The sequence below is a fragment of the Schistocerca nitens genome, chromosome 3 (genome assembly GCF_023898315.1).
Source record: "Schistocerca nitens isolate TAMUIC-IGC-003100 chromosome 3, iqSchNite1.1, whole genome shotgun sequence".
NCBI lineage: Eukaryota > Metazoa > Arthropoda > Insecta > Orthoptera > Acrididae > Schistocerca > Schistocerca nitens.
Window position 1 is genome coordinate 912,794,329 of NC_064616.1, and position 14,570 is coordinate 912,808,898.

Consider the following 14,570-nt stretch of genomic DNA (forward strand, 5'->3'; position numbering starts at 1 on the left):
CGTATCCTGCCATCACTGACAATGTGGTGAACAGTCTGGTATCACATCTCTAAATTCTAAACTAGCAAAAATGAGCTACGTAGTAAGAATTCTCTGCAACAATACTAGCACAGAAACAGTTAGGGCTGTATACTTTGCTCGTGTACATTCAATACTGAAGTACGGTATCATTTTCTGGGGAAATGTACACCAGGCCATAACAGTTTTCAGGAAACAAAAGGCAATTATAAGAATAATGAAACAAGTGAGCAGCAGAAAACCATACAAACCTTTTTTTAAAGATCTAAAGATCCTAACCCTTTCCTGCATTTATATAGTGGAAGTAGTCATGAATGTTAAAAAATGTATACTGAGAAAAGAAAACCTTTTTACTCAAAATAAAAGCACCCATGATTACAGTACCAGGTCATACTGTGACATACATGTTAATCATTGTAACACCACACTATGCCAAAACGGTGTATATCATGCAGGAACAAAACTTTACAACAGATTACCAAGACATATAAAATCTCTACCTGGACTACAAAGCTTTAAAAAGTCTGTGACAGCCTACCTTCTGAAAAACTGCTACTATTAAATCTCACAGTATCTTATGCAAGAAAAAATGTAATTTGTATCTTTAATTGTAGAAATAAGTTATAAATATACAGTATTTCAAAAATTTGTAATTATTAACTGTATAGATCCAATTTGTTATAAAAATTTAAATGATGTATATTTGATGTTTGAAACCAATAACTAAAAAGGTTTTCTGTATAATATCCTGTGTACAATATATGTACTGAAAAAGAGATTTATATGGACAAATAAATAAAATATGGAGCCCCATAGTCACAAGCTGGAGTAGGCAGTTCTGCCACTTGAAGAGAGCTTCCCTCCATTGGCCATGGCTGGGTAGTCCAGGTCTTGCATGGTAGGTCGAATCCATGTGGAAGTTTAGAACCTGACAAGATGTTATGCAGGTGCACATCTGTCACTGCTTCCCACTGACCATTTCATACTTCAAGGGGTTTGAAATCCTTGGCAATCATCTCAGCAGCATTACATAGAGTGTGATGGCATGATTTCAGTCTCTTACGATTTAAAACTGGCAGGGCGCTATGCACAGGTAGCCTAAAATTCCTGGATATCTTGTGGAATTCCCTCATAAGGGCACTACATCTGTGTAGATCAGGAGGCATAATACCAGTTAACTGTGGAAGCCAATAAACTGGAGTAGATCTGATTACACCAGGTATTATGCACATTCTCATATTCAGCTGGGTCTCAGCAAGCCTAGTATGATGACTGTTTGTCAAAACAGGTGCACAATACTCAGCACTTGAGTACACCAAACCCAGAGCTGAAGATCACTGGGTGGTTGCTGAAAATCCCCAGGTAGTTCCACAATAGCATATGGATGATGTTGTTTCGAGTCCTCAACTTTTGAGCTAAGTTAAGAAGCTGTTTAAAGCATAGTGTGCAGTCCAGGATGTCACCAAGATATTTTGGGTTCCAATTATGATGAATAATTCTGCCTCTGAAACATACTCCCAGTTTTATGTTTGCCAACTGATTATTTAAATGGAAGCAACACACTTCTGTTTTACTCACACTGGGTTGGAGTCTCCAAATTTTGAAGTAATTATGTAATACAGACAGGTCATTAGTTAGAATCTTTTCTGTTGTCTTCATTTCCTGGTGTTGTAAAGCTAGAGCAAAGTCTTCGATAGCAGAATTTTCTGGATGAAGTGTCATGTAGATCAGACATACAGGTTGAACATTAATGGTGAGAGAACTTATCCTTGAAGCAATCCATTGTTTAGCTTCCTCTCCTTACTTATGTTGCTTCCAGTGATTACCTGGAACTTCCGATCGCTTAGTATGCTGTTAATCAGTCGAACCATTGTTATGCTGGGTATGATGCAGAGAACTTTGTAGATAAGGCCTTCCCTCCACACAGTGTCGAAGGTGGCAGTTAGATAAATAAACACAACAGATGAATCTGCTTCATTTGGCATCCTGATTCTGTGAAGGATGTGTGAGACTTGGTTGCAGCAACTACGCCCTGGTGTGAAGCCTGCGTGATCAACCAGAACATTCTCTAGGATAGCACGACTTATTCTGTTATATACTAGCCTTTCAAAAAGCTTGTATCATAAGCAAGGCAGGACAATGGGGCGATAGCTTTCTACCATGTTACTGGGTTTTCCTGGTTTCAGAACAGTTATTACCTTCGCCTTTTTAAAGTCTAATGGAAGTTGACCAGTCAGCAGGGTGCCCGTGAAGAATTCTGCCAGCTATTTCTTAGCATTTCCTCCCATATGGATCAGGAATTCAGAAGGGATACCATCAAATCCAGGGGCCTTAAGGGGTTTGAGGTTCTTCAGTCCGAAGTCAATGTCTGAAACTGTTAAGGGACGGGCATACTCAGATGAGGTCATGAAACTGTCATCTGATATGTCTTGTATGTTTCTTGTCGGCAGGTACTGTTGGGGTAGTAATGATGTGGGCAGCAATTGAGTTTGGTGTTACTTCAGAATTTTTTCTGCATACTTGTGCACTTCCTCCCAGTCTTCTCAGAAGACTCCATGCTTCCCTGCTCGAGTGAGTAAAGTCCATATTTTCAACAGTTTCTGCCCATTTATGCCTCTGAGACCTGTCCAAGCAGGACAATAGTTCCATAGCTATATCTGAGTCACCACTTTGCTGGAAATGTTGGTACAGTGTTTCACTTTCATCACTCCATCCTGGAACATATTCTTTTTGGTATCCTCTTGGCGCACACTTTTTAACTGTTGCTGTTAGTGCACCAATGAAGTGATGATAGTACTTATGTGATGCAGGGATCCAGTGAATGGTCTTATCCAGTTCAATTGAAAACTTCGTCCAGTCAGCTTTCTGGAAATTTCATTGAGCATGTGGGGTTGATCGTATGACAGGAACCATGCAGCCAGTTTGTATTATTACAGGTCTATGTTGGCTGTGAGGAAAGACATATATCACTTTTCTTGTGGCATTGATGGGGAAGCCACTTTCATTGCAGGTAACAAAGCATAAGTAGGATTTGAATCCTTGCCCTAAGCAGCTGACCTGAAACTGCCTTGATCTTTGGCATCAAACACTAGATGAAGATTATTCTCTTCAACCCATTCAGCAAGAATGCTCCCATTTTCATCATTTTGAGAGTACTTACACAGTTCATGGTGACTATTGAAGTCTATTATATAAATTGCTGGATTTTCTGCTGTGTGTAGAACAAAATCAGGTCTGGTCAATTTGGGTGGATTTTAAACTTTTGTAATAGTAATACCGTGCATTTGTATGACAACTGTATGTATAACTGCATCCACACTTACAGAAATCAGTGAAACTTCATTTATGTTGTTATGGACATAAGTAGCAATTGCATACACCTCGTGGTAAGTTACACCAAGTGCGGAATATCCAGGAATTCGACCTTGTCTTCAGAATATTTATTCACTGGAAATGTGAGTTTCCTGAGTGACGACACATTGATATTGTTGTCTAGCAAAAATTTTGAAAGCTAGTCACACTTTGCCCTGCTAATGCTTTCGATATTCAGTTGAACGAGTCTGATAGTTGGTCCAATGTTTCTTGTTAATGGGCTCTGAAAACAACTATTTCTGCTATTTCATTGATATATCATTGCCAGCAGATCCTGTGGATAGTCTGGCTGCCCGTAATCACTGTTGCTCAAGTAGCACCACCCAGGAGGCATGTGTAGGGTATTTTAAGGTTAAACCTATAGACATGAGCAATGCTACCTCCCTTTAAGTTGATTAAAATCTGTTTTTTAAACATACAGACCTTTTTTAAACCTACGGACGTCCGCAATGCTACCTCTCATGAAGTTGATTAAAATCCGTTTTTTTTTTCTTTTTTTTTTTTTTTTTTTTTTTTTTTAATGTAGAAGAATTGTGAATATAAATGATCCAATTCATGTAAAAGATGCAGTGAACAAGCAGTAGTTACTTAATGAATAAAAAATCTTGTTACTAAAGCTGACTATACAAGTATTTTAACACAGCTGAATAATTATGTCAGTAATATCATGTTCTTGACATGCTTCATCTAATAGATTCATTCCTTTATCTCCACATGCTAATATTTCATTTACTTTAGTCCCAGGGCCACACCAATTACAATCAGGTAAATGTATTTCAAATGATAAATTATTAATCGCATCATTAACAAAGCCTTTTCAATATTCACTTTCCCAAAATGAATGTGGTAAAGTACTCACAAATCTAGAAAAATATGGAATTACTTTTGGACTGTTACTTATAACAGAATTAAATTAATTCATAACCTTTTTCGTTGTTCCAACTCTTTCATTCTGATAATTTTTATTTCCAGCTAATTGTTCCCCATGGATTCCTGTTAATCTATCAATTAATTGATTAACATCATATTTATGGATAAATAAGATTGTACTGGTCTAGTTTTAGGATTTAATAATCAAATTATTGAATCTAATGAAAAAGAAATTGCTAACAATGTTCCTAAACTCACTCCAATTGAATTAATAAATATAAATCCAGCTGATGGAATGTTTGTTAAATATAATGATCATTTTCATAGAGAAACTAGTATTATTTCTTCATTTAAACCAAATGCTGAATTTGGAGAACCAATAATGTATGCACCAAATTATCCTATAAATATTCCAATTTTTGATACTATTCCAAATTTAACAATTACTCTCACTGATGGAAACGATAATTTGATTCACTTCAATGGGCTTCTACAACACCTATTTTAAAAGGAATTAATAAGTCGTTCCTTAATAAATCATGGACAGAATCAAGCATTAATTGTACTGATTTCCTGTTAATGAGAATAAATAAATTAATTAAATCTTCCTAACAAAATAACAGAAATTAATATTAGTATTGGTGATGTATGGATTCATGCTAATTGTTCACAGCTGTATATGATATTTTGATGCTGTTCACACAAATGGAATTGATTTTTCAGCATAAGATGGTAAATTGAATATTAAACTAATTGATAATTATTTGTTAAAATTGTTTAACGTTATTACTATAAAAAGGAAACAATATTTTATTTAGAACAGAACATCCATTTATTTTTTCATCAACACTTATTCGATTAACTTCATCTGTATCAAAATAATTAACTATGGAAGGACATATTCTTACCAATAATAAAATTTTGTAATGAAGCACTTTATCCATCAGAATTATTTGGTGGATTTTTTAAGGATTTTATAGAAATAATTTGGGAAAGTGATTTAAGACCAATTTTCACTTGGAGTTCAAAAAAAGATCAAAAACATTCTATTCTTCAATGGACTACTTACAGTGATAATAGTACACTTCCAAAAGAAAGTAAAATTATAGTAAAAAGTATGGAAATCCATGTTCCTGTTGTTGCATATGAAACAGAACTTTCGTTTGAATTAGAATAAGAAAGATTGGAAAACCAAAAAATTCCAATTTCTTTCTTTGAACTACGAAAAATTGAATTTGCTGGATTAAATGGAAAAAGAAATTTTGGACTACATCTAACAAATTATTATAATTCTGCTGAATTTGATGTGCCTTACTGTATTTTCATTGTTTTCCAAAGTAATTGAAAAAATAATCAGTTAAATCATTATTCTTTATTCAATCATGTTAAATTACAAAATATTTATATAAAAAAATGGGAGGAATGAAGTTTTTCCTCGACAATTATGGAATCTTGATCCCCCAGCTTTACTGTATGAAGTTTTTCCTCGACAATTATGGAATCTTGATCCCCCAGCTTTACTGTATGATTAAATGATGATGGCGTCCTCTTGGGTAAAATATTCCGGAGGTAAAATAGTCCCCCATTCGGATCTCCGGGCGGGGACTACTCAAGAGGATGTCGTTATCAGGAGAAAGAAAACTGGCGTTCTACGGATCGGAGCGTGGAATGTCAGGTCCCTTAATCGGGCAGGTAGGTTAGAAAATTTGAAAAGGGAAATGGATAGGTTAAAGTTAGATATAGTGGGAATTAGTGAAGTTCGGTGGCAGGAGGAACAAGACTTCTGGTCAGGTGACTACAGGGTTATAAACACAAAGTCAAATAGGGGTAATGCAGGAGTAGGTTTAATAATGAATAGGAAAATAGGAACACGGGTAAGCTACTACAAACAGCTTAGTGAACGCATTATTGTGGCCAAGATAGATACGAAGCCCACACCTACTACAGTAGTACAAGTTTATATGCCAACTACCTCTGCAGATGACGAAGAAATTGAAGAAATGTATGATGAAATAAAAGAAATTATTCAGATTGTGAAGGGAGATGAAAATTTAATAGTTATGGGTGACTGGAATTCCAGTGTAGGAAAAGGGAGAGAAGGAAACATAGTAGGTGAATATGGATTGGGGCTAAGAAATGAAAGAGGAAGCCGCCTGGTAGAATTTTGCACAGAGCACAATTTAATCATAGCTAACACTTGGTTTAAGAATCATGATAGAAGGTTGTATACATGGAAGAACCCTGGAGATACTAAAAGGTATCAGATTGATTATATAATGGTAAGACAGAGATTTAGGAACCAGGTTTTAAATTGTAAGACATTTCCAGGGGCAGATGTGGACTCTGACCACAATCTATTGGTTATGACCTGTAGATTAAAACTGAAGAAACTGCAAAAAGGTGGGAATTTAAGGAGATGGGACCTGGATAAACTGAAAGAACCAGAGGTTGTACAGAGTTTCAGGGAGAGCATAAGGGAACAATTGACAGGAATGGGGGAAAGAAATACAGTAGAAGAAGAATGGGTAGCTTTGAGGGATGAAGTAGTGAAGGCAGCAGAGTATCAAGTAGGTAAAAAGACGAGGGCTAGTAGAAATCCTTGGGTAACAGAAGAAATATTGAATTTAATTGATGAAAGGAGAAAATATAAAAATGCAGTAAATGAAGCAGGCAAAAAGGAATACAAACGTCTCAAAAATGAGATCGACAGGAAGTGCAAAATGGCTAAGCAGGGATGGCTAGAGGACAAATGTAAGGATGTAGAGGCTTATCTTACTAGGGGTAAGATAGATACTGCCTACAGGAAAATTAAAGAGACCTTTGGAGAGAAGAGAACCACTTGTATGAACATCAAGAGCTCAGATGGAAACCCAGTTCTAAGCAAAGAAGGGAAAGCAGAAAGGTGGAAGGAGTATATAGAGGGTCTATACAAGGGCGATGTACTTGAGGACAATATTATGGAAATGGAAGAGGATGTAGATGAAGATGAAATGGGAGATACGATACTGCGTGAAGAGTTTGACAGAGCACTGAAAGACCTGAGTCGAAACAAGGCCCCCGGAGTAGACAACATTCCATTGGAACTACTGACGGCCTTGGGAGAGCCAGTCCTGACAAAACTCTACCATCTGGTGAGCAAGATGTATGAAACAGGCGAAATACCCTCAGACTTCAAGAAGAATATAATAATTCCAATCCCAAAGAAAGCAGGTGTTGACAGATGTGAAAATTACCGAACAATCAGTTTAATAAGCCACAGCTGCAAAATACTAACACGAATTCTTTACAGACGAATGGAAAAACTAGTAGAAGCCGACCTCGGGGAAGATCAGTTTGGATTCCGTAGAAATATTGGGACACGTGAGGCAATACTGACCTTACGACTTATCTTAGAAGAAAGATTAAGGAAAGGCAAACCTACGTTTCTAGCATTTGTAGACTTAGAGAAAGCTTTTGACAATGTTGACTGGAATACTCTCTTTCAAATTCTAAAGGTGGCAGGGGTAAAATACAGGGAGCGAAAGGCTATTTACAATTTGTACAGAAACCAGATGGCAGTTATAAGAGTCGAGGGACATGAAAGGGAAGCAGTGGTTGGGAAGGGAGTAAGACAGGGTTGTAGCCTCTCCCCGATGTTATTCAATCTGTATATTGAGCAAGCAGTAAAGGAAACAAAAGAAAAATTCGGAGTAGGTATTAAAATCCATGGAGAAGAAATAAAAACTTTGAGGTTCGCCGATGACATTGTAATTCTGTCAGAGACAGCAAAGGACTTGGAAGAGCAGTTGAATGGAATGGATGGTGTCTTGAAGGGAGGATATAAGATGAACATCAACAAAAGCAAAACGAGGATAATGGAATGTAGTCGAATTAAGTCGGGTGATGTTGAGGGTATTAGATTAGGAAATGAGACACTTAAAGTAGTAAAGGAGTTTTGCAATTTGGGGAGCAAAATAACTGATGATGGTCGAAGTAGAGAGGATATAAAATGTAGACTGGCAATGGCAAGGAAAGCGTTTCTGAAGAAGAGAAATTTGTTAACATCGAGTATAGATTTAAGTGTCAGGAAGTCTTTTCTGAAAGTATTTGTATGGAGTGTAGCCATGTATGGAAGTGAAACATGGACGATAAATAGTTTGGACAAGAAGAGAATAGAAGCTTTCGAAATGTGGTGCTACAGAAGAATGCTGAAGATTAGGTGGGTAGATCACATAACTAATGAGGAGGTACTGAATAGGATTGGGGAGAAGAGGAGTTTGTGGCACAACTTGACCAGAAGAAGGGATCGGTTGGTAGGACATGTTCTGAGGCATCAAGGGATCACCAATTTAGTATTGGAGGGCAGCGTGGAGGGTAAAAATCGTAGGGGGAGACCAAGAGATGCATACACTAAGCAGATTCAGAAGGATGTAGGTTGCAGTAGGTACTGGGAGATGAAGAAGCTTGCACAGGATAGAGTAGCATGGAGAGCTGCATCAAACCAGTCTCAGGACTGAAGACCACAACAACGATCCCCCAAATATGTTTTTTAAAAGTTTATGATGATTTTAGAGATTTTAAAAGAATAACACAATTAAATAATGATTTAAATCTAAATCCATTCAATTTTATTCAGAATTTTCCTATATATGTCATAAATATGACTAGGAGAATGAATGTTTTAACTACTCAGAAAAAAACAATGAAATTATATTCATTTTTAATGAAAATATGCCTAATGATACAATTGTATATATAATTATTTATGGTGAAAAGAATTTAACTTATGATTCACAACATAGCATTTTAAGTGAAGATTTTTAATTACATAAATGAATAAAAACTTAAAAGAAGTTATAAAATTGTTATCTGCATTTTACATTTCCTTTTGAAATATTTTCAGAAAGATACAGAAGACAAAAACTAAAAAATTTCGATTTTCAAAAATTAAGACGTTTAATAAACTTTTAATAGTTGAAATCAAAAATTTTTAAACCTTAATTTTTAAAAATTTGAAAATCTAATTTTTTTCTGTTAAATAAAATCAAAACAACATGAACATGAATGACTTTGTTAAGTATCTAGTAAGTGAACTTGACAGTTATAGTAATGGTTATGCAGTTGTGTTCAGTAAATTATCATTACTAATAAAAATAAATGTTATAATATTTCAAAAGCTGAAATTTTAATAACTAAAAAGGGACAAAAAGTTTTATTACATTTAGATGAGTAATAAAAAATTACTCTTATTTTCCAACACTATCAGCCAAACATACATTTAGAAATCGTAGGCCCACTGCCATGCTGTACCAGACAATGTTGTTAGTTAATGATCATTGATCGTTTTACTAAATTGCCAGAGGTCATCACAATACAGTATATATCTCATGAATCAATTGCAAGAATGTCACTGCATGCTTTTTTCTACAGGTTTGTTGTACCACAAGACATAACCACAGATCACAGGAAACAATTTGAAAGCCAGCTTTTCAGTGAACTTCTCATACTGGTAGCTGCAACCACCTCCACAGTACAAGCTACCATCCAGCAAGCAATGGAATGATAGACTGATTTCACCATACACTCAAAACACCCGTAATGTGCAGTTCATATCTTGGTCAGAAGCATTACCACCGGTTCCATTGACATTGAGAACAGCAGTGAAGAAGGACAAACAGTGCTCACCAGCACAAATGACCTACGGTGACCAGTTGCAGGTTCCAAGAGAACTGATCTTGCCAGTATCCACACAACTAGTCATTCTGGAGCTATGCATCCAGTTTGCACAACAATTCAGTCTCAGAGTGGAGTCCATTCAGTATACCAATACTGTCAGACATCGAGACTGTCACATGTTTGTTCATAAAGACTTAGCAAAAATGTCCCATGTGAGCCTCAGGGATGATATCAGGATGTTGAACACCAGAATATTTGCAACCACCCAAGTTAAACTCTAAAACTCTTGATTGTGTTTCTAGCGTGATGGCATAGGACACTTTGGACTGTATTTCAGTCATCAAATGGGGGCATTAAACTAAGTAACTCTCTTTGTACTATTGAAGGGGGTTAAAGACCCGCTGATGTTGAATTCATTAAGAGTGCCAGTCATGAGAAGCAAGTTATTTACTATCACCAGGCTTCTGAGCCCCTCTTTTCACTCTCTCATTGTCACTTACATGAAGTGGTTATGCTTAAAACACAACACTCATGTTACAATGGAAATGTTGACAGTGGTTGGGAGTGTAGGAATACTTTGTAGTTCCAAAAGAAATAGTGCCATACAATATTTACATTTTATTTACCCTTCTTATTACATGGTACCACCACCTTGAATAGAAATGTGTGAATGATATCCTTTTTAAACTTTTACAATTTATGTACTGAGTGCTCTTTGTTGAGGATGCCGTGTACAACTCAAAGATGTCATTTATCATAGTATAATGTTATTACACAAGCATTCTCAATATTTACCCAATATTAATCATACTTTTTTCCATACCAGAATAGTACAGAAGTTGAAAAAGAAAAACTTAAAAATGAAGTTAAGTTGTTGGAGGAGGCAAATACAGAGCTGAGACAAAGACTAAGTGAGATCAATGAAAAATATTTGAAGCTGCTTGAAGAAAATGCTCATCTCAATACAAAAATGGAAGCAAAATCTGACAGCAAGAAAAATTTTCCAATGGAGGCTGGTACAGTGTGAGTTACGCTTTTCTCAATTTCTTCTTTATCTACTTTGGTGTCGAATATTTTTTTCATCTGTGTTCCATGTACAGGGTTTTTCAGGAGGAATGGCAAATATTTAGGTAGTAGTGGAAACTAATTCTGATAATTAATTCCATATAACATGTTCCCAGTTTTTATTGAGTACAGAGATCCAGCTGGTTACAGAGATATTGGCACTCCATTTGCACTGAAGTTCATCCTTTGAAGTTATTTTAAACTCTCCTTTTGAACAGGCCCGAGAAGGCCCAATGGTACTGATTGACTGCCATGTCATCCTCAGCCAAATGGCATCACTCAATACAGATATGGAGGGGCATGTGGTCATCACATCACTCTTCTGGCCATTGACAGTTTTTGTGACCTGAACCGCTACTTCTCAATCAAGTAGCTCCTCCACAATTAACCTCAAAAGGGCTGAGTAGAGCCCACTTGCCAACACTGCTCAGCATACCCAGACAGTCACCCAACCAAGTACTAGTCAAGCCTGACAGCACTGTAACATCTACCATTCAATAATAACAAAACTAATAAACTTCATAATCACTCCAAATAATAAACTTAAAAGAACTACAGGTGATTTTATTGGAAAAATTGCCATTGTCAATCACTGAGAAATAAATGTTTGAATGGAAAATGCACTGCTACAAGACATTTTGAAAATATACTCCTCTGAGGGAAATGTACCTCTGCCTTTGTAGCTGAAGAGCAATGCCTTTGACAGATTACTAATAAGCCATTAGCTTGTAATTTATAGTCTAACCAATTAAGTAGAGTCTCTCTAAGAGTGACTAGCCTTCTCAGTATTGGAAACCTTCAGACAGCCAAACTGTGACAATAACATATATTATTTATACTCAGATGCTTAGGAAGCAACTTGTTGGTTGTAGAAGATGTAACTCAGGTTTCCAGTGATTTCTCCACATTTCTCACCTAAAATAATATCTGCTTCCACTTCATGTAAGCTGTGATTTTTGTTGAGTTAACCAAATAAAAAAAATGTAGCCAAAACAGTCAAAATACTTTTTGAACATGTTTATGGCATCACAAAACTGACAAACACCAACTTTAGTACCTGAAAACTGGCATCATACTGGCCCCACTCAGCTACTGTCATTGCCCCTTGTACACCTTCTAATAATTACGTGCTTTTTGTATCAATCTTTTTTGAATTCAGAATTAAGATGTCAATCCTTTTACAAAATTGATTATGGAATTTGATTTTACAGATCATTCCCCTGTTACTGATAGAGTTATCATCTCAAAATATTATAATTTTCGTGTCCAATCTACTTCTAATGTGTATCCATAACAATGTTTTAATTATTCTCATTAACAGTTTTAAAAATATCTACATCTTCATCTACATAGATACTCTCAAAATTACATAGCCTCGGTATTGTAAAGCAGCTTAAATCACTTAATAAAGGCAAGGCTTCCAGTCCAGATGGTATACCAGTCAGGTTCCTCTCAGAGTATGCTGATACAATAGCTCCATATTTAGTAATTATGTACAACCACTTGCTCACAGAAAGATTCATACCTAAAGACTGGAAAACTGCTCGTCACACTAATACCCAAAAAGGGAAGTAGGAGTAATCCGTTGAATTACAGGCCCATATCGCTAACATTGATTTGCAGTTGGGTTTTGGAACATATACTGTATTCGAACATTATGAAGTACCTTGAAGAAAATGATTTATTGACACATAGTCAGCACGGATTCAGAAAATATTTTTCTTGCGAAACACAACTAGCTCTTTATACTCATGAAGTAATGAGTGCTATTCATAGGGGATGTCAAATTGACTCCATATTTTTTTGATTTCCAGAAGGCTTTCGACACTGTTCCTCACAACTGTCTTCTAACCCAATTGCATGCCTATGGAATATCACCACAGTTATGCAACTGGATTCATGATTTCCTGTCAGAAAGGTCACAGTTCATAGTAATTGATGGAAAGTCATTGAGTAAAGCAGAAATAATATCTGGCATTCCTCAAGGAAGTGTTATAGCCCCTCTGTTGTTCCTAATCTATATTAACAATATAGGAGACAATCTTAATAGCCGTTTTAGATTGTTTGTAGATGATGCTGTCATTTACTGTCTTGTAAAGTCATCAGATGACCAAAACAAATTGCAAAATGATTTAGATTAGAAATCTGTATTATGAAGAAAGTGGCAGTTGACCCTGAATAAAGGAAAGTGTGAAGTTATTCACATGAATACTAAGCGAAATGCACTAAATTTTGATTATACGATAAGTCACACAAATCAGAAGGCTGTAAATTAAACTAAATACTTCGGGATTAAAGCTACAAATGACCTAAATTGGAATGATCTCACAGATAATGTTGTGGATAGAGCAAACCAAAGACTGTGATCCATTGGCAGAACACTTAGAAGGTACAACAGGTCTACTAAAGACACTGCTTACACTATGCTTTTCCGCCCTATTCTGGAGTATTGCTGTGCAGTGTGGGATCCACATGAGGTGGGACTGGTGGATGACATCAAACAAGTACAAAGGGCAACTCATTATGTATGATCATGAAAAAGGGGAGGTAGTGCCACAGACATGATAGGTAAATTGGAGTGGCAGTCATTAAAACAAAGGCGTTTTTCGTGTGACAGGATCTGCTCATGAAATTTCAATCACCAGTTTTCTCCTCTGATTTCAAAAACATTCTGTTGGCACCAACCTACATAGTGAGAAATGATCATCATGATAAAATAAGAGAAATCAGGGCTCGCACAGAAAAATTTAAGTGCTCATTTTTCCCAGCATACCAGTCGAGAGTGGAATGGTAGTGCGACAGCTTGAAGGAGGTTCATTGAACTCTTTGCCAGGCACTTTATTGTGAATAGCAGAGTAATCACGTAGATGTATATGTATAAGACTTGTTTATATTAAGTGATTTAAGTTGCTTCACTACTCCAAGGATATCTACGTTTAAGTTACTCATGTTGGCAGTTGTTCTTGATTCAGAGTCTGGAACATTTGCTTCATCTTCTTTGGTGAAGGAATTTTGTAACAGTGTGTTTAGTAACTCTGCTTTAGCAGCACTGTCATTGATAGTGTTTCCATTGCTATCACATAGAGAAGGCAGTGATTGTTTCTTGCCACTAGCATACTTCACTCTATAGTTTGGTAGTAATTCTTAACATAAATCCTGTGTCTTTACAGTTGGCAGTATCATAATTACTGTCATTTATATATTTATGGATTCCATTAGTGATAAACTGGAATTTCTCTTACTTTACTTTTTACATACACTATGTGATCAATAGTATCCAGACACATGGCTGAAATTACTTACAAGTTCGTGGCACCCTCCATCAGTAATGCTGGAATTCGGTATGGTGTTGGCCCACCCTTAGCCTGGATGACAGCTTCCACTCTTGCAGGCATACATTCAGTCAGGTGCTAGAAGGTTTCTTGGGGAATGGCAGCCCATTCTTCATGGAGTGCTGCATTGAGGAGAGGTACCAATGTCATTCGGTGAGGTCTGGCACGAAGTCGGTGCTCCAAAACATCCCAGAGGTGTTCTATAGGATTTAGGTAAGGACTCTGTGCAGGCCAATCCATTACAGGGATGTTTCTGTT

The 14,570-nt window shown here is 36.4% G+C and overlaps 1 protein-coding gene across 1 annotated transcript in view; it reads left to right on the forward strand.

Annotated features, from left to right (window-relative positions):
• The window catches only part of LOC126249481 (uncharacterized), a 161,009-nt gene that overhangs the window by 23,424 nt on the left and 123,015 nt on the right, over positions 1 to 14,570 (forward strand). The window contains exon 3 of the mRNA XM_049951133.1: positions 10,742 to 10,938. Within this exon, the coding sequence (XP_049807090.1) occupies positions 10,742 to 10,938 (197 nt within the window). The remainder of the gene's footprint in view (positions 1 to 10,741; positions 10,939 to 14,570) is intronic.